At 35.6% G+C, this 22729-nt stretch overlaps 1 protein-coding gene across 2 annotated transcripts in view; it reads left to right on the forward strand.

Moving 5' to 3' along the window:
* Positions 1–10130, forward strand: part of LOC129790334 (uncharacterized) — a 163411-nt gene extending 153281 nt beyond the window's left edge. For both annotated transcript variants that reach the window (XM_055827810.1, XM_055827811.1), the window contains exons 5-7: positions 3425–3687; positions 4321–4456; positions 6680–10130. In XM_055827810.1, the coding sequence (XP_055683785.1) occupies positions 3425–3687; positions 4321–4456; positions 6680–6804 (524 nt within the window). In that variant the 3' untranslated portion in view covers positions 6805–10130. The remainder of the gene's footprint in view (positions 1–3424; positions 3688–4320; positions 4457–6679) is intronic.
* Positions 10131–22729: the final 12599 nt, after the last annotated feature.

A 22729-nucleotide genomic window follows, 5' to 3' on the forward strand; every position in this document is an offset into this window, starting at 1 on the left:
TAAACTTTGCTATTTTATCAATTGCAAGGCCAAATCAGAAAAATCCAGTTCCTATTCTGTGATCAACAATTCTTTGAAACTTTAAAAAATTCTTTGAAATTTCAACTATTTTGAGGACTTTTTGGTCACTCAATAGGGCTGAGTATATTAGAAAAACTTGTTTTCCATTTTTTGTAATCATAAAAAGAAAAAAACTAATCGGATCTAAATATTCTAGCTAGAATCTAGACTTTCAAGAAGAGTTTTCCATAACTGAAAGCTCTATAAAATTTAATAAAAGGTAATTTTTGAGGTTGATTCTCTTAAAAATATTTTTTATTCTTAGATAGTTCTAAGAATTTTGGTATTCTGTAAAAATAATTGTAAAGGGTTCACAATTTAATTTAATTTACAATTTTCAAGTGTTAAAAATAAATCTTTTCAATGAGTATTCAAGGATCTTTCTCAAAAGCTTTTTGGAAATGATTATTTTTGTTTTTCTTTGAATGTCAGTAAAAACGATTTTAATGCACAAACTGTCAAAATCTTACTACAACTTCCAAAATATAATGTAATGAAAAGATTTTTGACAGAATCCACTTTATTTCTAGAAATTCTAGAAAAAAAAACATTTTTTTCCAACTCAAAGATTTTTTAAAATTATTTTTCAAAGAAAGATCTGTTCATAAATTCTTTAAATATATTTTTTTAAAATACTTATAACAACCTCTCTACATGATAAAATGTAATTGGATAATTCATCAGTGAGGTGCAAACTGCAAAGTATTATAGAGTTTGGAATTATATTGAATTGTTGATTTGTTGAAATAAAATTAACTCTCTGCAATTCACAAACGACATGGCATGAATGACGAAGCATTGTCAGCTGGTATTTGACGAGTGAATTGAATATTTCTGTCACTGAGTGATTGTTCGTTCAGTACAGTGCGAGAATCCTGTCCATAGCACTAGGTGGTCTCAATGCGGGGGGATTGTATAGAGAAATATGCCCCGTCACATGGACCATATTTTATGGGGTGACTTATAATTTTAATAATTTATATTGCTACCCCCCGCGTATTCTGCAGCAGCTAACCAACCCTCTCTCACTCTGCTGTCCATCAACCCCCCATTTATTGTTATGATGCTCAAAGTTAGTATGTTGCAAAAGGGGGCGAGTCCCGTTGGTAAAGAGTGTAAAATTGTGCAGAACGGAACTATAAATTTTTATACTTTACACAACTAAACTATACGACCCCCACGGATGACTGACTACATTGCTACATCGTCGTGGCATTGTGTGGCGGGAAAAATTTATTTGACGAGGACTTGCTCCCCCGTTCCTACAAGAGTTGTAGTCCCGCTGACGCTCCCATTTTGTGCACAAATTTCCATTTTTGTCCCACATGCGCTAATAGCATGCCGGAGATAGAGGAATAAATTGTAATTCTACCACCATTTTAAAATTAAAACTCGTAATTCCTTTTTCTGCCAAGCTACAAACGAAATTCCGCGCGCGGGATGAAAAGAACGAGACAAAGCTGACGCGTCAGTAATTAAAACATAATGTACAACAATGTTCTTCTATGTTGCGGTGTTTGTTAATTTGAATATTGCAGAAATTTCTGATTTTTATCAAGAGCTCTAGGAGATTGCGTTAACAAACAAAAAGGATATTATGCACATTGTATGGAGGGAGCTTTTGAACTTTAATTATTTCTATTTTTCTGAATTATCGGATTTCATTAAAAAGATTATTTTCCTATTTAAACACGTATTGTTGTTAGATTATGTAGAAATTAAAAATTAAGAACGTAGATAAGCGTAGAGTTTTGTCAGGGGGATGCCCAACCCCGAGAAATCAGTACTTTTCGTGAGGCAGCTGGTTCTTCCGATCAAAAGAAGGGATCAGTTTGTACAATTTCACTTGCAATCGAAAGTACATTTAATTAGCTCTCGATTGATCCCTACCTCATCATCGAAATAACATTATTAATATAAAAAAAGTTAAAGTGTTTCTCGGGAATCGGTCGAGATTGAGCGAGATTCGAGAATTCCTCATACATTTTGTTCAACAAAAAGTGACTTTTCTTCACAGAAAATGAGGTTATAACATCCCCTTGAGTTTTGTCTAAGAAGCTTTAAGATAAAAATTATGATTTACCAAAAAAAAATTCAAGATTATAATTTTAAAAGAAAAATCAAAGCTTTTTAAAAAATGATTTAGAGAAAAAAAGGTTTTTTAGGTACAAAATTGATAGGATAGACAGATAGGACAATACACATAGAAAGTGTAGGTTTAAAAAAAATAATGAAAAAAAGGATTTTAAATAAAAACTATAAAGACTTTGAAATAAAAATTAAGATTAACAAAAAAGAGGTTTTCACAGAGACAACTTGAATTTTTTAAATGAAGTTTAAAAATTAAAAAAAAAATTAAAACAAAATTTAATAGGTATATAGTATTTTAATATAAAAATTATGAGGGATTATTAAAGAATTCTTTTTATTAAATATTATGAAATTATTTTACTAAAAATTGTAATTTAATTTTTTTAATTGGAATTTTTATTAGGAATTAGAACTTTCACTGAAAAATTAGGATTAAAAAATGAAAAAAAATTGATACTACAAAACAGTAACGCATTTAAATAAAAATTAAGATTCAACAACAATTATGAGTTTTTAGAACCAATTTAAATTTAAAAAAAATCTCTTACATAACAATTTGGACTTATTTAAGAAAAATCATGATATCTGATTTTTAAAAAAAAATTAAATTCTGTTTTTGATATTTGAGTTCTATCTCTTTTTTTTTTGTTTTTCATGGGAAAATAGAAAGAAAACTATGCGGAAAATTGGAGCAAAAAATGAAGTGTGAAAACGACTGAATTGTGAGGCAGTTTATAAATTTAGTGCTGCGACTGATCTGCAGCACAGGCGATACATCCTTTCTACTGCAGCCACATCGTTGTGTGTGGTGGTATCAATCTCAAAAGTCCTATATATCATTTTGCGCGTACGAGTGTACATAAGTGGGTTGGGTTTGGTGGAGGAGACATGCTTTTGTGGGGACGCCTGGTGCTTGTGGATTGGAAAGCAATCTCCTCGTTATTCAGTTGAATCACGTAGAATGGAGGGTCAGCCTAAATGAGAATGTTACACAATCTTTTATCCACACCCATTGAGCAGCCACACATAGGCCACCGTGGAGAGTGTTGGGTGAAAGAATGAACAAATATTGCGTTATTGTGGGATATTTCATCCCCAATAAACCCCGAAACCCCCTCCATGGGGGATGTTGGGTGAGAGGGAGACAGAGGGTGAAGAGTGTACGTTAGAGAGGACCTCCCCAAAGTGAGGAGGGAAAAACTTTGTAAACACACTGTGTTGAACCACACTGTACAGCACTTTGGTCACTAAAGCTAGTCAATTAAAATTTCAGCACTGCCCGAGGAGGGACCTCGCATCACGGGTGGACGACCACGATACCAAATTGGGGACATCGTGCGTGTCAATTGCACATCGGGTCGTTCTAAGCCGGCGGCCCATTTGAACTGGTTTATCAACGGCCATCAGGCGGAGCACTCGTTTATGCGGAAATACGATAACATTGTCACCGGCCGCGAGGGTCTAGAGACATCGATACTTGGATTGGAGTTTCGTGTTCGAGTTAAGCATTTCCGCAATGGAGACATGAAGCTGAAAGTGAGTCCATTCTAATCATTACATTTGTTTTCTCGCTACCTCCCCCCCCCACCCCCTGCCCCCTTCGGGACATTTGACCTCGCACGTGCGATATTGTTTTTCACAGGATAAACATTTTTATGGCAGAGGTCCATTGGACAGGTGTATAGAGGGGGGAAAATATCTCAATTTGCGCATTGTTTGAAAGCTCGGAAAGCTCGTGAAAGGAAAAGGGATTTTATTACTCATTAATTTGCGAAATTGCTTTGAATTTGGATAAGAAGACGAAATTTTGCAATTTAAATTACATTTCGTGTTTTAAATTGTCGAAGGATATTTTTTAAACCATCTAAATTTAAGGATCTGCTTAGATAGAAATTCCCATAATTTATAAAAGCTCCTAATATTTCGGTTAAAATTCAAAGAAAAAATCTTGATTAAAGCTCAGTTTGAAGCTTTGAAGCTTTAGCTGAATCTTCCTATAGTGTTTTGGTTACAACAATGCGATATGTGTTAATCCTTTGCCTGATAGAAATGCCCATGGGAAAGGCTTTTGGGGAACAATGAGAAAACCCTCAGAGAATACCCCCCAGATTTGGTATCCATCTCTCTCTCGAGTTTTCTGTACCTAAAATGGATGGTTATTCATTGCAGTGTTTGGCAACAATTGAGGACGTTTACTGGCGAACGAATGAGGAGAGTGTCGAGGGGGACAAGCCGCAGAAAGCGCCCGTTCTGGAATCCAGGGAGACAGTACCGCCCAGCAATTCACGCGCGGATCGTGTTCAAGGTATGTGAGATGGGTATCACTATACCGCGACGCAGTGTGACTGTGAATAAATTGAGTGACAACAAATTGAAATTCATCCACCTCAGCGTGTGGAGCCTTTTACCCATTGAACATGCCATAGAATAAATCGTGCCACCACCCCCCAAAAACCACCCCAAAATTTCAACCCCTAATCTCTGTCCACTCGATTCTCATATATTTGCACGATAGATCTCCACCAATGGGATCCTAAATCACCCCCCGTACAGCATTTGCAAACATATTGAACTGACGGTGTGCCATTGCCTAAAAAAAAGTACTTTTCTGTCATTCGACAAAATTTGTGGAAAGTGATCTCGCTTTTTATTGTGCTTTGGAAAAAAATTGTGGGATAACATATTCCATTTGCATATGTAAACGAAATAAATATTCGGGCTCTTTTTAAAATGTGAAATGTTTAGGTATATAAAACCTACATAGAAGATTCATGCAGCAGCATATTTTGTTGATAATCCTGTACAAAATGTGAGCGAGAAACGTGAATATAGAAAAGTCTTGTGAGATGTTGCAATATATGTTCTTTGGTATTAGCTTAAACTCACATGAAAATGTGTAAGAGTACACTATAGTGGTAATGCGAAGTAAGCGTAATAAAAAAAAAAATTGAGGTTATGTGACTTACGCAATAGAAAATGTTCACTTAATCTTTTACTTCTCATAGTTTTATCAAGTAAAAGGGATCCATATGGTAAAGATAATCCTGTGAAAATGTTTTTCTTAAATTAGCTGTAACACGGAGAATTCCCAAGAAAAAATATTGAGGTTATGTTCTTTGCGTAACTGAAAATTTCATCTGATTTTGTCTTATGTCGTAGTATAACTTAATGCATAATCAAAACGTGATAAGTAGCTAAATTAATGCTGTGAAAATGTAAAGGAATATTTTAAGAAGTAATGGCAAAAACCTTTTTGAGGTTATGTGCTTTACGCAACATAAAATTTGTGTCCAATGTTGCAGATTTTACATTTCATCGTTTTATTGCGTAAAAATATAAAGTTGGTATAATAATGCTATAAAAATTCAAAGAAAATGTTAATTGGTTGAGGTTATGTTCTTTACGCAATAGAAACCTAATTTTACTTTAAGTCATTATAATAATAATTTTATTTTTCCTACACACAGAAAAATTATTCGTATTAGTCGAATGCGAGTGAGATATTCGCACATAACCTCAGTTTGATTCGCACTCTCCAATGTAATTAACGAATGCGAGTGGCACACTCGCAAAAATTGACAATTTCACTGCCACTTTTGATCAAAATTTCTCTGTGTGTATATACAAATTACTTGTCTTACGTTGTGCTTTTCACGTAAATTTAACAGGTGTGACGATTACTTATTTATTAATGCTTACTACAGTACACAACTTTTTACATTCTTATGTGAGTACACTTAATATTTTTCAACGAATATGAAATATTTAAAACACAAGACAACACCCACGTTAAACCAAGAAATTTTCTTTCTATCTATGTAGCTATATCAAATTTTAAACTTTCACTAATAAAGGAGTCGTGAACTTTTCAATTAATCTAATTATATTTTCTAAAGCGTCCTTTGAAGCTTCGAAAATTCGCTACAACTCACTTGTTATTTTTTGTTCAATATAATATTCCCTTCACATTTTGATGACTTTATTTAATGTTAAAATTCGTAAAATGAAACAAATACCCCCAAAGTAGCATTATCACTCAACTTTCCCTAAATATAGCCTTCAGCGGAAAATTTGAGCTTTTTCCCCAATAAACACAAGTTACACGGCATAAATTCAAATGGAAGCCAAAAATATCAAACGACATTGTTTTCAAAAAAGCTCAAATGATGAGATTTTTCCTACACGGGGTGGTCTCACACCCCATCTCTACAAAGAAGGGATTACACCTCTTTCAGATGTATTAATACATACATGGCGCGGGGAAGTTTCCGTGTTTAATGCCATCACCAGAAGACACGGGAGAAACATCAGGAAGATAAATGAAAAGCTCCGTGTCACACCTTCTGGCTTTCATCTCTAGCTCTCCACCCTCCCTCCCTCCTGTTACCCCCATCCAAAAGTCCCGAGCAAAGCCCCATCAGTAGGGCATTAAGCCATCCCCCATTGAATGGGGATGGTTTTCATCGAGTTTGTGGAACAATTATTTAAAATTTAATTCAAACACACACCCGTGACTTTTCATCCACAGCTGGATCAAATTCCTCACAGAAGCTCCATCCAGACCATCTATCGCTATTATGGATCATTGCAATGACGTGTTTCGTGAGCTTTCACCCGATGCTTCCCAGTCATCGTGTCACACCACTCAGATAACTATTTCATACCACAAATCATGTATCAATTTATCAAATTTAAAAAGAAAAGAATTAAATATATATACGAGAAAAGCCATTAAATGCCAAAGAGAGTTTAACGAGTAAATTTTATAAAATAAAAAGAAAAAAATCTTCTCCAATTTATGTAGATAAAAAAATCATAAAATAATGAAAAAAAAACGAATAAATTGATAGAATGACGTTGCGGGGGCGAGATGCGAGTGACACAACACTTGAGACATTTGTGGGAATGAAAATCTGAAAGGCGCAAAAGCCTCACAAAAGAAAAATTTGCTCATCGTTCTCAAAAAAGTGAACTGAATTGTGATTTAAGTGAAAGTATAGAGAGATTAGGAAAAATTATAAGATTATGTAAGTAATTAATGTTAAGAAATAAATCTGTATAAATCTTTAAAAAAATGGTAAAAAAAGAAAATTATTAAAAAAAAAACTAACTCCATAAACCAGAAAATTTCATGTAAATTAAGACATAATTAGGATTTAACATCAAAATAAATCACCCCTAATTACCAGAGTGTTTGTAAATAAATAAAATGAGAGACAATTTAAAATTAAAACATTATAGTTAAGTCATTAAATTCGTGAAAAAATAATTAATACAAAAAAATTCCAAATGACAAAATAACCATCAAGCCCGAAGGATAAATGAAAATTTCTGTATATTGATAAAGTTAATCGCGTATAAATGTATAATGGTGGTACATATAGCCAACAAGCAGCGGGAAAATTAAGTGAAATTCCATTAATTTACTAAAATAAACACTCTTTAATTACTTTTGTGTTTGCAGTCTCCGATGGCAAAACTTCCCCCTTTTTGTTCCGCGAATTGCAACAAAGAGGCGGGACCTCAATTCAATACAATTGATTATCACCCAACTTTCCAATTCTCTTCTATTTCTAAAATTGAGACGAGAAGTTTGTATTATTTCTTTCGCTGTAATTAAATGAAATAACAATATTCCTTTATTGAAATTGTTATGGGTCGTGCAGTCTAACTTCAGGAAACTCACGTAGCAACGTAAAATCAAGGCGTAAGCAAAGAGCTTTAGTAAGCGTAAGGAGAAAGGTTTTTATTTATTTTGTGTTCGATAAAAAAAATACTTTGCTGTAATTTTCCAAAAAAATTTTTTTTTTTTTGAAATAATTAAAGACAAAACAGATAAAAATTTTCTGTGTGTGCTTACTCTATATCATTGATTAACAGATTTTCTTACGTTTTTGCGTGAGTTTCCTTGTTATAATATTTTGTAACCCAGATTTATTCCAAAAAGTTAAATATTTGCGAAATCTAAATTCAAAATAGCGATGAAAAGTTAATTTTCAACTGAAATTCTTAAAATTTCGCCCTAAGATTTCTAAAACTCTTTCTTAAATCGGATTCTTTAAACTATTAGGAAAATAAAAACTTTATTGTAATTTTATGTCGGAAAAATTTCCGGACATACAAAACAAAAGGAAAATCTGGGTTAATAAGAAAATTTTTATCTTCTTTTATTTTTAATTTAGCAGAAATATTCTTTTTCAATCATAATTTTTAAACAAAATCAATATCTTTAATTTTTTAATTGTTTTAATAATATAAAAATATATATTTTTTCTGTAATTTTAGGATTCTTCTAATTTAGCAAAAAATACATCAAAGATTAATACTTATTTATTTTTTAAAAACTCTTTAAAATTTTTTTAAAGAATTTCAACAGCACAAATCTTTGCAAAAATATAATTGAAAAAATCTTTTTTTTTCTGCTATTTTAATCAAACATCAATCAAGTTAATAATTATAAAAAAAATCGATTAGCTGCATGTACTGTACAATTTATTTAATATTTTGCCTATTTACCCATTCGCACTAAATATATACAAATTTTCGGAAAACTGTAATTGATTTTTTTTATAAAGCAACAATTTTTTTACTTTTAATTTTCACCCAAGTCATCTGTTATTAGATAAAATGATTAAGTTCTCAAAGTATCAAAGAAAATAGCCTAATATATAATATTTTTATATTAGAAAAGAAAATAAAAGAAAAATAGTGAGATATTTTTTTCTCGAACCTCTAAAACTTATCAGAAAATAAATTTAACACAGAATATAGTCAAATATAGTTCGCGATTTAATTGTAGATAAGAAAAAACGTTGAAAAAATTGATCTTATGTAAAAAGTGACATGGTAAGAGACATTTCAGTAAATGTACGTAAAATATCACATAAGAAAAGATTTATTATATCAATGAACTATGTGAATCTATTGTCAATTTTATCAGACATTTCGTAAATTGACGTGTTTTTTTGTTCAACAGGAATTTTTAAGAAGTATATTTACTAAAAAAAAAAAGAAGAAGAAATCAAGATGTTAGTATCATCATGGAATCGATGCATTTCATTAAAAAAATATATATCATATTAATATTGCATAAATAAATTATTTATTTTTTTAAAAAGTACAAAATTTCAATAAGGCAAATTATTCTTTTTTTTACATTTACCTAGTTAATTAAATAAAATGAAAGTGAAATGTGAAAAATATTTATATTTTACAACATGAATCATGAAAATTTTTAATAGAAATTTTTTTTAAATCCTCTCTATATACATTATTAAGTGTATATAAAGGTTTTAATAAAAAATATACCACAAATTAAATAAAATTCCAAAATCCACGGAATTAGAATCAGAATTTAAAACAAATATCAACACAAGGCAAGTTCTAAAAAAAAAGGATTTTTAAAAGAAAAAGTTTTTCATTAAAATACATAAAAATAATATGTGTACTAATTAAAATGAATGAAAACCATCAATGTGCTGTTAAATATTTAAATCAGATACATAAAAATTGGCAAACATTTTTAGGGTCGTTGTAAAAAAAAAGCATTTTTACGCCAAACCAAAAAAATGGGGTTTTTCCTACATCGAAAAAATGCATTTCATTTATTAATCTCTATTTAGTTAGGCATTTATATACCTTTATATATAATTTACAATTGCAGTGAAAATATGCACAAATAGTCTGTTTGAAATTAAACTCATGCAAAAATCCACTTCAGAGGAAAATATTCCACCAATGAAATTCATATACATATTGTGGGAAAAAAGGTTATTAATTTAAAAAAAATCATGAACAAAGCATATAAAGGTAGAAAAGCATCGAGATGAAGCAGAAAATTTGCTGATTTTGTAAATATTCTCTATGAAATAAATTACATTTTGAAAGGAATGGATTTTTTATGTTTTAATTTGTAATATTTGGTATTAACCCCTTGAGGATTCTTTTGTTGACATTTTCGTTTCATGAATTTTCATCTTTTTACTGAATATTTTGATTTTTTTCTTTATTATAATTATTATTATAGTACAACGAATCTTTTGTCTAAAATTTGTTTTTCCTAATTTTAAAAAAAACTTTAACTTTTCCACAAAAATTTAAACAACTTTCTTATATTCCGTTTAGTATTAATCCGTAGTTAAATCCCTCATAAATTCTTTTAATCTTTAGATTTTAAGTCAATTTTGGCTCAATTTCACATCAACTTAATTTTTTTTTCTATCTTTCTGTTGCTTTTTTCCTGTATTTTTGGAACATAAAGTGAGAATCTTTGAAAGGAGAAAACATGGGTAATAGTAGAAGAAAAATATGAAATGATAAATTATTATTAACCCTGGAACAGACACTTGTGCCAAAATAAGAATGTGAAGCTAATATCTGTCGATGGGAATAAAGTGTGAAATTTATAAATCGATTGGTAACCCAAATTTTTCTTCCCCAGCATCCCCAAGTGTCCAATATCTAGGCCTCGGCGGGGACGAAGGGTACTGCTCGTGCGGGTAGTGCAGCCACCCTTTTTCAGAGGCACGTGACTGGGGTTTCTCATATAAAGATAATGCGGGCATCTTCGTCTACCCATCCATCCACACACGTGCGGAGGCAACATTGAGGATATTTCTTGTTGGATTTTTTTTTCATTCAACTCATCTGGACATCCAAGACATCACCAACACGAGAAAGAAACTCTTCTCTCAATCTAAATCATCTCTCACAGTTCTTTTTAGCACAATTTTACAGAGAGAGAGAGAGAATTTTTCATCCAACATATCGATATTCTTTCGAGAATGGCGAGAATGTAATTCAAGCTTGAATTCAAGATGAAAATTCTCATGGAAATTAAAATTCACCGTAAGGATGTATTAAATGTCTACGACACTCGAGTAAAAATCAATTTCCTTAAATTTTCCACATTCTCTTCCAGCGCAGCAGCTCGCATATTGTCAACCCTCCACTTAATAAGAAAGTAAGTCTGGAACTCCATACATTGACATCTTTCGCATTATTATTTGTAAAAGAAGTCTCCCATCGATGCAAAAGCACCCCTCTCCCCAATGTGTGCCATGTAATCCAATAATATTTGCTTACGAAGCATCCCCATTAAACCACCCCCGCATAGTAATTATTTTCAAGCACTTCAATTCAATTCGTTCACACACATCGTCGAGAATATCTCAATCTACCACCAAGATCTATTGATTCCTGGGAAAACCCATGAAAAAAAAGCTCCCAACAGCTGCCGTGCGTAGTATTTGCTAGGCTCTCAATAGAAATTTTCACCATTTTCACTCAAGAATCTCGCTCATTGCACAAAGAACAGAAATTGGAACATTCACAGACACTGCAGCTTTCTTTTCATGAAACCATCTTTATGTTTTTGGGTTATACTTTTGGCCTAGTTAACGATTTTCTTTACATGCAATTTAAAAAAAAAATCAAGTTCCTCTAACTTTTCCATTTGATCCGAGAAATTTTCACAGAATCCCCTAAATTTTCAAATGATTTATGAATTCCCATTCAAATGGGATGCTTTTTTCGCCCTCATCTCCCAAACATTGATTTGAATTGATTTGGGGCCGGAAGAAGACCATAAGTGGAGGCATATTAAATTGGAGTTGGGGTTTGAAGTAGAAAAAAAAATCAGGAAAAACGTTTGTCAATGAAAGATGAAGAAATGTCTCGTAAAACGATGTTGGGGCCACTTTTCTACATTTCCGCACTGGGAAGGAGGACATTTTTGGTGTTTGGAAATTGATAAAATCAAAGCACATACCACAGACATTTATTCAAAAATGTGCTTATCGATGATAAATAGGCGCCTATATGTCAGATTACACGCACAGCGATCCTTCGGGATGTCGTATTTTTTCACTTCCGTATCTCCTTCTGGGCAGTGGAGAATATACCCCCCGTCCCCACTAAGGATGGGAAGTATATTTCATTTTTGCCACTTTATGCCTCACAATCCTTCGATTTCTTAGTTACTTTGTGGGATGAGAGGGTGCGATGCCTTCTATTGGCTCTGTGAGTTCTTCAATTCTGTTTTTTTCCTCGTTGACTTTTCTTCAAGGTGGACGACTCTTTAGATTTGTCCCAAATTGACAGAAATATGTACCTACATATATAGTTAAAAGGTGGGTTGGTGATGGTCAAAAGAATGGGTAAAGGAAGGCGTTTGGTGTGTGTATGTGTGCAATGATGCTGGTTTGACTGCGATAAGGTAGCAGCATAAATTCCATCCAATTCAACAAAGTAAGACACCTACATGTAGCTCTTAGCTATATACATAGGTGTAACAATCAAGGTACAACAAATTGCCTTGTGATCAATTAATTGATTACCTGCAATGAAGTTTCTCCCTCTTTTCCTGTCGAGAGAAAATCTTTTCCACCCAAAATGGATCTTAAGCCAGACGTATTTTTTTTTTTCATTTCAAAAATTTATTTTTTGAACTTTTCCAGTTGACTTAAGTGAAAAATTAAATTTATTTTTAGCTTTTATTTTATTTTATTTAATTTTGTTACGGGTTCCATCCAATAAGATGATTTCCCCGGTTACATAATTTTTGTTTTACAAGGTGTATTCTACATAATTTTAATTTTAAATTTGACTTAACAATTGTAAGTATTCAATTTAATTCACGCGCACATGCACACACTCACGCACGCACGGGCTGGGACTGTCGCCCTTTTTCACGCTGGAGAGGAACACAGCGTGCGGTCGCATGCGTTCACTCTCACAGCATCAGCCCAACTGATCTTTCTCAGTTGAGCTGCAGTCCTCAGCACCGTTATGGGAGAGAGAGGAATTTAGGGAGAGGAGAGGGTTACATTTGACCGTCGAGAGGGCTCTCTTCTCGAATTGGTCAATGCGCTCCTACATTCGGCCATTCTGATCTTGTTGCCGTCCCTTGGCAACTCACAGTGAACAGTAGGAACCCGAGCTAGGAGCTTAGCTCAACTAGCCCGTTCCTTTAAACCCATTACACCGCGATTACCAAGGTCCGTTGAACTCAATCAGAACTAGGCGCGAATACCATTAAAAATGCCGCAATTTATGAGCGCTCAGTTCTACTTCCAGAACTGAAAGACAGAACACATCTGTCAGTGGTAGATTAGGTTCTACCCTAGCATCTCTGTGCTACGAAAGACAGAACACATCTGTCTGTGGTAGATTCGGTTCTACCCTCGCATCCCTATGATACTCTACACACAGCAGCTTTAACCTATGAGGCCCAAAACCTTCATTGGTGAACCACTATATGTAAAACATCACTTCAAATTGGATGCTTCCCTTGGCATGTCACTCATGCCATTGGTGGATCGTTTCCACCACAACATCCCCTGGCATTTCTCCACGCACACCAGCTAAACTCATGAGGCCCAGTACCTACAAGAGTCAACTACTGTGCGTAGAAAAATACACTGGATGGCTCTTAACTTCTTCGGACCGTTCCCATGGAGTCAAGACATATGCGATCTTTCTCGCATACGAAACTTGACATCCATGAGAGGCCCTCCCTCAACACTTTCTTGTGACTTATTGCGTCCTTAATCTAGTGGAAGTTGTTGAACCTTTCCACACGCATTTGTCACAACGCATTCCCATTCACACACTACACACTTGGGACTTTCATCTGAATGGGAATGACTCTCTTTTATACCCTTTTATACCTGGCCAGGATTTTCTCTTATACAATAGTTATTCACAACTACATATATCTCAACTAACTGCATCCCTAACACAGACTACCCTACACATGGTAGCTCAATTTGGAAAATTAAGAATAATTGGAACTGACTCACCCGATTCCGCCAACGATGATCTGCGATGCTTTCGTACTGCTGTCAGGACACATCCGGGAGAAGATCTCCCACTAACATTCCAGTTGTTAGGTGATCTTCAATGTAGGGCACGGACTTTCGATCTAAACATCGAAGCTTCGGTGATTCGAAGCATCGAAGCGTATTCGAAGCACTGCAAAAGAACTGCTTCGTTTTTAAAATGCTTCGATTATTCGAATAATCGAATAAGCTTCGAAGCTTCGAGTAATTTTTAGATATTCGAAGCTTCGAAGCTTTTTGAAATATTCGAAGCTTCGAAGCATTTTAGGTATTCGAAGCGGATGGACGACTCGATTTAAAAATGCACAATTGAGCTGCGCTTATTTTTGTGAATTTGCATAGATTTAAGAACTTTTCTTATAAAATTATCCTCAAGCGCGAAGCGCCTTTAATAAAAAACTAATGTCCTTAAGAAATTATTTTATTTTTAAAAATCTTTTTTTTAAAGGTGTCTTCAAGCGCGAAGCGCCTTTAATAAAAAACTAATGTCCTTAAGAAATTATTTTATTTTTAAAAATCTTTTTTATAAAGCTCTCTTCAAGCGCGAAGCGCCTTTAATAAAAAACTAATGTCCTTAATAAATTATTTTATTTTTAAAAATCTTTTTTTTTAAAGGTGTCTTCAAGCGCGAAGCGCTTTTAATAAAAAGTAATTTTCTTTTTGAAAAAAAAAAGGAGTGAATGAATATGATTTTAAAGATTTTTTTAATTACCAATGTTTTTTTTTCGGAAAAAAAATTATTTCTAAACGAAGTTTTATGTTTGACTAAATTGTTTGTAGTTTTCGCGATTTAAGGACTTTCGAGCGCCATTTTGAATTTTTTAAGGGTCACAGGGAAAAAATCATTTTATATTTCTCAGGTACCTCCTACAGAAAACCGAATTTTCATTCAAATAAAAAATTCATTGCGAGAGACGTTTACGTTTTGTAAAGTACTAGCTAAGCCCCCAATCACGTGTGAGCAAATTGCACTTGAAGGTATAATATGGGAGCATACATATTATTAGTTATGGTCGAATATATTTTTGGATATTTTATTGTAACTATCTTTCCAAAATAAGACAAGCAGAATATCTACCTGAATTGAGTTAATAATGAGGGTAGCATAATGACTTCTAAAATGGTCATTATTGTAAAACTCATTATAATCCTATTGAATGATAGACATAGGCTAAACTTAATCTCTAAAAGAATGTCTGTTTGTGGCAAATAAACTTCTACAAAACGACTGGGCCGATTCTACTGAAAAAACGTGCATTCGCTATTTAAAAAAATGTTTTGTCTCTCGCAATGAATTTTTTATTTGAATGAAAATTCGGTTTTCTGTAGGAGGTACCTGAGAAATATAAAATGATTTTTTCCCTGTGACCCTTAAAAAATTCAAAATGGCGCTCGAAAGTCCTTAAATCGCGAAAACTACAAACAATTTAGTCAAACATAAAACTTCGTTTAGAAATAATTTTTTTTCCGAAAAAAAAACATTGGTAATTAAAAAAATCTTTAAAATCATATTCATTCACTCCTTTTTTTTTCAAAAAGAAAATTACTTTTTATTAAAAGCGCTTCGCGCTTGAAGACACCTTTAAAAAAAAAGATTTTTAAAAATAAAATAATTTATTAAGGACATTAGTTTTTTATTAAAGGCGCTTCGCGCTTGAGGATAATTTTATAAGAAAAGTTCTTAAATCTATGCAAATTCACAAAAATAAGCGCAGCTCAATTGTGCATTTTTAAATCGAGTCGTCTATCCGCTTCGAATACCTAAAATGCTTCGAAGCTTCGAATATTTCAAAAAGCTTCGAAGCTTCGAATATCTAAAAATTACTCGAAGCTTCGAAGCTTATTCGATTATTCGAATAATCGAAGCATTTTAAAAACGAAGCAGTTCTTTTGCAGTGCTTCGATTTTTTCTCAACACTTCGAAGCATCGAAAAGTTCGATTTTTCGGAGCCCTACTTCAATGTACAGCAAACTCGGCCTATGCCTATCAGCCATTTCCTTTTACAACTCTTCCTTCGAGTCCACCGTTCTTTATACTTATTCCAGTCTGCATGTAGTTAAATTCCCGCCCATACAGCTCAATGAATTCCATCATTAACACCCCAAGATTAGCCTTTTGCAGGAAGCTCGGAATCAATATCACTTGTTGGCAAGTACAATCCCGTCTGGAATAATCCGAAAAGCTCCACACATGCTGCTGAACCTTCTGCTTGAAAATCCTAAGCATCACCATTGAAGACTCACTATCATCGTGTTTTCTCCAGCATATTCACATGCACTCTCAGCTGATTCTCCGGTGTTGCACCCACGGTTCCCTGGGGTCCCGAAATAGTTAAATCCTTCTCATAGTTCTCAATCAGTTGCTTATAGCAGTCACACTCCTTGGCCAACAGGAGCATTCTCTTCTGCAACCGCTGACGAATTCACTGGCGATTCTTCACTGAATTCTGAAGCTCCGCATTAATCTTCAGCAGTGATTTATTCTGTGTACGCAAATCGTGATTCTGTACCTCCAGACTCTTCTCTCTGTGTTATTCTTATTTCTCTTACTCACAAGAATCATATCCTTGTGGAGGATTTCCTCAATTTTCTGTTGTAGATTCTGTGTGCAGTGATCCACTATAATTGCTTTCCACTGATTTAGTTCCTTTTCAAGTTCCGTCATTTGGATTTTCAAATCAATCGCATCAACGTTATTCTCCTCTCTCTTCTCAAGGCAACTCCAAAGATTGATGATATGCTCCTCAGGCAACAATTTATTCCACACGGTATCGTAGAGACTCTTCCCCTGTGTCTTGAGGTGCTCAACCTCTCCGGAAGTTCTCTTTCACCGTTGCCAGCTTCCTTTGGTAGCGAACGAACAATCTCCTCGTGCTTTATTCTCTCGTATTTCTTTTCATTTCTGCACTGCACGAGATCGTCCTTGGCAATTGCCTCCCTCTTCCGCAAATCCGCCAAGTGCTTCTCAACTTTATGGCATTTCGCTTAAAATACCCCACTTGATCCTTAAGCCCATCAATCTTGGACGTGTAGTCCTTCTCCATGTTCTTCCGGATGAGATGCTGGTGCTCCACTTCACCCTGAAGTGCGTGATATTCGCCTTTGCCACCATCAGATCCGCGTTCATCATTTTCATTTCCTACAGACTCGATGGGGCTGCTGCCACGGAGTTGTTAGCACTACCAACACTCGAATTGGGAGACTCATTGAGACGTCAATTCTTCTCCGAGAGGGAATCTCTCGATGGGATTTTCCTTTATACCGGATATTTCTCCTCGAAGGAATCATCGAGGCATTCATAACTCAACTTTTTGGGCACAGAAATTGTTGGAGTGTCCATCAGGAGCTGATCAAAAACCTTATCGATGTTTGTGTGACTTCTTCCATTGCTTTCAAGCACTTCTCACGTGCCCCCAATTCGTCTACTTTCCAAAGACACTCACTAATCCTTCAAGATATACTCGGGGTGGTGAAATAAGGGTTCCAAGATGTACTTTTCGCTTTCCACAGAGCGATTCATCTTTCCCAACAGCTTTGAGAACAAGTCGCGCAATTGCTATCCGTTCCTGAAGTTCATCTTACGTGCGCACATCTCAACACCTTCCACAGAAGCGCTGCATTGCTTCCAGAGCATTTGGAATTGCACATCGCCCCGTAGACACTACGCCCTTTGTCACCTTCACACGGGATGTCCGCCGTTTTCCTGAAAGATAAAACTAAAGCGGAGAGCAATCACTATTCGGAAGATTACATCACATCCATCACACATTAATTGACTCCCGGAAGGCACACAGGAGGCTTTAATTCACACTTTCAATCACACTGGGGCCCCACATACATTCATTCATTCACACTTATACTTCTCTATTGTGCCGGAATTTCTTCCCTTGAGTTTCCTTCCTTAACCGTGGACCCTTTGAAGAAAATGATGCAGCCACGCAGTAACCCTGTGTATTTCTTGAGCACATCGACCGGAAGAAACATATTTATCCAGAGAAAATGTCCTGAGATGACTCAGCGTGTGGTTGGGATCGCTGAGGATCTTTCTCTTTTACTTCTCCCAACGGAAAGATGCGCACCACTCCACTTGTCGAAGTACCCGACAATTCAGCGGATTATTTTGAATCAGAATGTATGCATTGTTCCTCCATCCCGGGCATGATACACACAGCATACAGTTTGGCATCATTTCCGCCTTCACAGCACGTTGAACACTTCCCAGCGACCGCCAAACGCTCATGATAAAACTACACTAATATTACGACCCAATTTTCATCATTTTTGACGCTGGAACGGCAGAGGAGCTCCCTCTGGTGATGCCAGCGGTCCTCCGCACGTAATTCTTCTTCAATCATGTCATTTCATCCGCAATCTCCTGTTGAGCACGCTCTAGAACCCTCTTGAAGTCCGGAACAGTCGACAAGAGCACATCAAACACATTCCGGGACTCAATCACACGATCACGAGTCTCACAGGGTGTCAACGAAGCCAACATTGTTGTCTTCGTCTTCGTATTCTGCATTTTCCGGCTGGAACCACAATTATTATGGCACGTGTTCCCACGTGCATCCAGAACTCTCTACGCGGACCTTTTTCTCACTCACATAGTTCTATTCACTTTTTTTTTTTTTTTGCACATTTACGGCATACGAATTTCTTGATGACCACGTGGCATTCACTAAAACACTTTTCCGCACCATTTTCACCGATTTTTGCCCACAATGCTCCTTCACACAATATTTTCCTGGCATATTTTTATGTTTTAATGATGTCCACGTGCAATGTTGTGACTCACGCACGAGAGTCAAATCACTTTTTTTCACTTCACTTTTCCGCGAACTTGGGAATCAATCCCACTTCTGATATGTAAGTATTCAATTTAATTCACGCGCACATGCACACACTCACGCACGCACGGGCTGGGACTGTCGCCCTTTTTCACGCTGGAGAGGAACACAGCGTGCGGTCGCATGCGTTCACTCTCACAGCATCAGCCCAACTGATCTTTCTCAGTTGAGCTGCAGTCCTCAGCACCGTTATGGGAGAGAGAGGAATTTAGGGAGAGGAGAGGGTTACATTTGACCGTCGAGAGGGCTCTCTTCTCGAATTGGTCAATGCGCTCCTACACAATTCAGTTTCTTTAAGGAATTTAACTATTTTCAACAATTCTAATTCATTATTTCCAAGAGCGATGTGAGGATATATGCTTATTTTGTGTTTTTGTCGAAGATTGTTGTATTTTGTGCATGAGAAGATTATGTGTTTGATTGTTAAAGGTGCTCCTATGCAGGTGTCACATTATGGTTGTTCCTCTTTTTTGATTTTGTGCAGGTGTGTTATAGCGGTGTGTCCTATTCTAACCCTACATATTGCAGTCTCTTCCCTTCTGGTAGGTCTGAATGATGAGGTCCATCGTTGTTTAGCTTTTCTGAACCATTTATTGACCAAACGTTCTTTGCATTATTAATATCTTTAGAATGAGGTTGAAATTGATTCAAACTGAAAAAGTTGACTTCTCTTGTTATTAGAGTGCGTATTATGTAACTCTACGAGTGCTGGGTGGCTCACAAGAACTGTACGTACAGGCACACAGCACTCGGAGAGTTACATAATATACCCTCAGACACATTTATAAGATTTTCATCCATCAAATATGTATAACTCGTATGCACATTGGTGTTAATTTTGATCGTGATGAATATTGCCTTTATAAACTCTGGAGAATTTAGTAATACCTATGTGTAAGATCACTCTAACATTCCGAAGGCAAGGACGTGGCGACATACCTCCTGTCGCAGTCACTGCCATTACAACACTGACTGTTCCGACAAGGTTGGCGATCGATGTCCCGCCAAATCCACATAATCATTGTTAACCTTACATATGTTTTCTTCAATTGTGTCTTCTTGGTTAATTATATAGTACAAGTGACTGATTATTTGTAGAAATATAATCAGTTATTATGCGGATTAGCTCAAAATACTCTGTCATAATGGTTTGCTGTGTATCAATCAAATTTAGCGTGCGTTTTCGTTTTTCCCTGCGTGTGAGGTAGTGAGGCTTTTTCTTATTTTCTTATTAGCAAGGGCGGCACTTCTACTACAACCCTGCTAAATTAGTTAAAAAATGCTCCTGAACATGTAGCTTGACGTCTGAAGAAAGAAGTGCATGATGCTTCATTAAACTTATATTTTTCCAATGTCGTTCAAAGTTGTAGATACTGATGATCTTCTTTCTTCTATTACATTTACTGCAAAGCTACGTGATAGCTGCTGTAATATTTGCATGAATACTGCATTGATACCGTACTGATATTGCATTTGCCTATGATATTGAAAAATTCATGGTTGCTTGAAAATTGCATAGGAACTATATGAAAACTGCCTGAGTACTATAAGAAAACATCAGAGATATTTAAAACCTTAATTTTCCTTTATCAGATAAAGCGAGGGCTACATTGTAATACGGCTAAGTCGGTTAGGAGCTCATACAAAGTTAGTCAGTTTTACAATGTAGCCCTCGAAAGCTTAAATTATCTGTAGGTCAATTTGATAGATGTAACGTAACGTACCTGCGTATGCAGATGAGAATGGGTTAGAATCTTGTTGGGGGCTCCTGCCGGAATGTCCGGGTCGGAGGACAAAAAAATCTGCCCTCCGTGCTGTGCTGTTGGATGGCACACGCGGTGGATCGGCACGCGCAAAGAAACTCAATGATCATTTGATCACTCACAATTTATTTTACGTTAAATTTCACTTGAATAATTAATAAAAACAAATTTAAATTTAAGAGAGAAAATTCACACGTGTTGCCGTCATCGTGGTTGAGACGGAAGAGAAGGGTGACAACCCGCCGGAAAAAGATCACGTCCAGCCGTGTCACTGTTGACATTTTTCTGATTCACGCATTGTGCCGGTGGTGGCGCGGTTGTCGCAAAGTGGTTGGCGTATAAAGCGCCAACATGCTGGGGGGGGAATCCTGAGGGTGGTAATCCCTCAATGGAAGGTTGTAAAGCTTCCGAGCCCTGGAAGGTTGTAAGGCTTCCGAGGCGGATGTATGTAGACTGTATGAAGATTTTGACATGCTCCCGGGAGTACTTCTTGTGCAGAATGTAGTTCCAACGGCGAGATGTCTAGGTGTGGGCTATTCCGGATACATCCCTTGAGCAGAGATACCTGGGTGGCGCAGATCCGGAAGAATCTCTCTTGGCAGAGAGTTGGTCCAACAGGGAGATGCCTGGTTGGTAATCGGTTAAAGGTCCTCTTGAGCAGAGAGTTTGGTCCAACAGGGAGATGCCTGGTTGGGAATCGGGGTGTCCTCTTGAGCAGAGAGTTTGGTCCAACAGGGAGATGCCTGATTGGGAATCGAGGTACGGTTCAAAATTATTTTAATTTAGTTTCTTATTACTATAAGAATTAATTAAATAGGATCGTTTTTTTTCTAAAAATAATAATTTAAAGCCTAAAACATCCTACACTGTCATTCAAAATTTTAATAAATCGCTACTAAATTCTGTAGTAATAGAACTAAAAAAAATATTATATTTAAAAGACAGTTTAAAATAAATCTGCTAAATTGTTTAAGTTAAGGTACTCCCATTAGAATGAATCATTAAGACCTTCAGCTCAGCGCATTGGGGCTTCAATCAAGAGCTTTGGTTTTGGTAATCAATCTACGGACGAGAATAGATGAGCTTGCTCTTACTTGTTGAAAGAACGTTATGCACGAGGCATAGGATAAGTCCCCCGCATGTAACCAAAATTGGGTTTTAAATTATTGTAGGGGATCCTTAAAGATTCAAAATAAGCGTAGTCATTTCCCGGAAAAGCGCTGGGAAATCTACGAATTTTCCGGTTTTTGGTGTAACCTATATTGATTTATTTCTCAATTTCTATCAATTGTAGAATATTGCGATTGGTGTCAAATGAAAGCTATATCAATGCTTAATATTATATATTAAAACCATTTTCCAAAATGCACAAGAAGGTGAAAATTCGGAAAGATTTTCCGAACACGCATTTTTCTTTCGCCTCCCATTTCCACAATATTGCATGGGACCACCTGGAACATCCCTCATTTTGTAGCTTTTTTAATCCCCTTTCATTTGGTATAGCACTTGCTGGGGAAATCTGCTGGGAAAACTGTTTTTTTTTTTTTTAGTGATTCAATGTTGGAAAAACTCACTATTCGAAGGCTGCAATGTTATACCGGAGCTCACACCGACTTAGCCGATTTAACAATGCAATACAATGTTATACAATGTTATACAATGTTATGACATTGTATAACATTGCAGCCCTCGAATAGTGAGTTTTTCCAACATTGAAAATCACTAAAAAAAAAAAACAGTTTTCCCAGCAGTTTAGCTTAGCTTTGAAAGCTTCAAGAGGAATCGTGTTGTCTCTTTCTAACTAATGCAATATTGATGAGATGGCAATACGAGGGCTGCATTGTTAAATCGGCTAAGTCGGTGTGAGCTCCGGTATAACATTGCAGCCTTCGAATAGTGAGTTTTTCCAACATTGAAAATCACTAAAAAAAAAAACAGTTTTCCCAGCAGATTTCCCCAGCAAGTGCTATACCAAATGAAAGGGGATTAAAAATGCTACAAAATAAGAGATATTCCAGGTGGTCCCATGCAATATTGTGGAAATGGGAGGCGAAAGAAAAATGCGTGTTCGGAAAATCTTTCCGAATTTTCACCTTCTAGGGCATTTTGGAAAATGGTTTTAATATAT

The sequence above is a fragment of the Lutzomyia longipalpis genome, chromosome 2 (genome assembly GCF_024334085.1).
Source record: "Lutzomyia longipalpis isolate SR_M1_2022 chromosome 2, ASM2433408v1".
Lineage (NCBI taxonomy): Eukaryota > Metazoa > Arthropoda > Insecta > Diptera > Psychodidae > Lutzomyia > Lutzomyia longipalpis.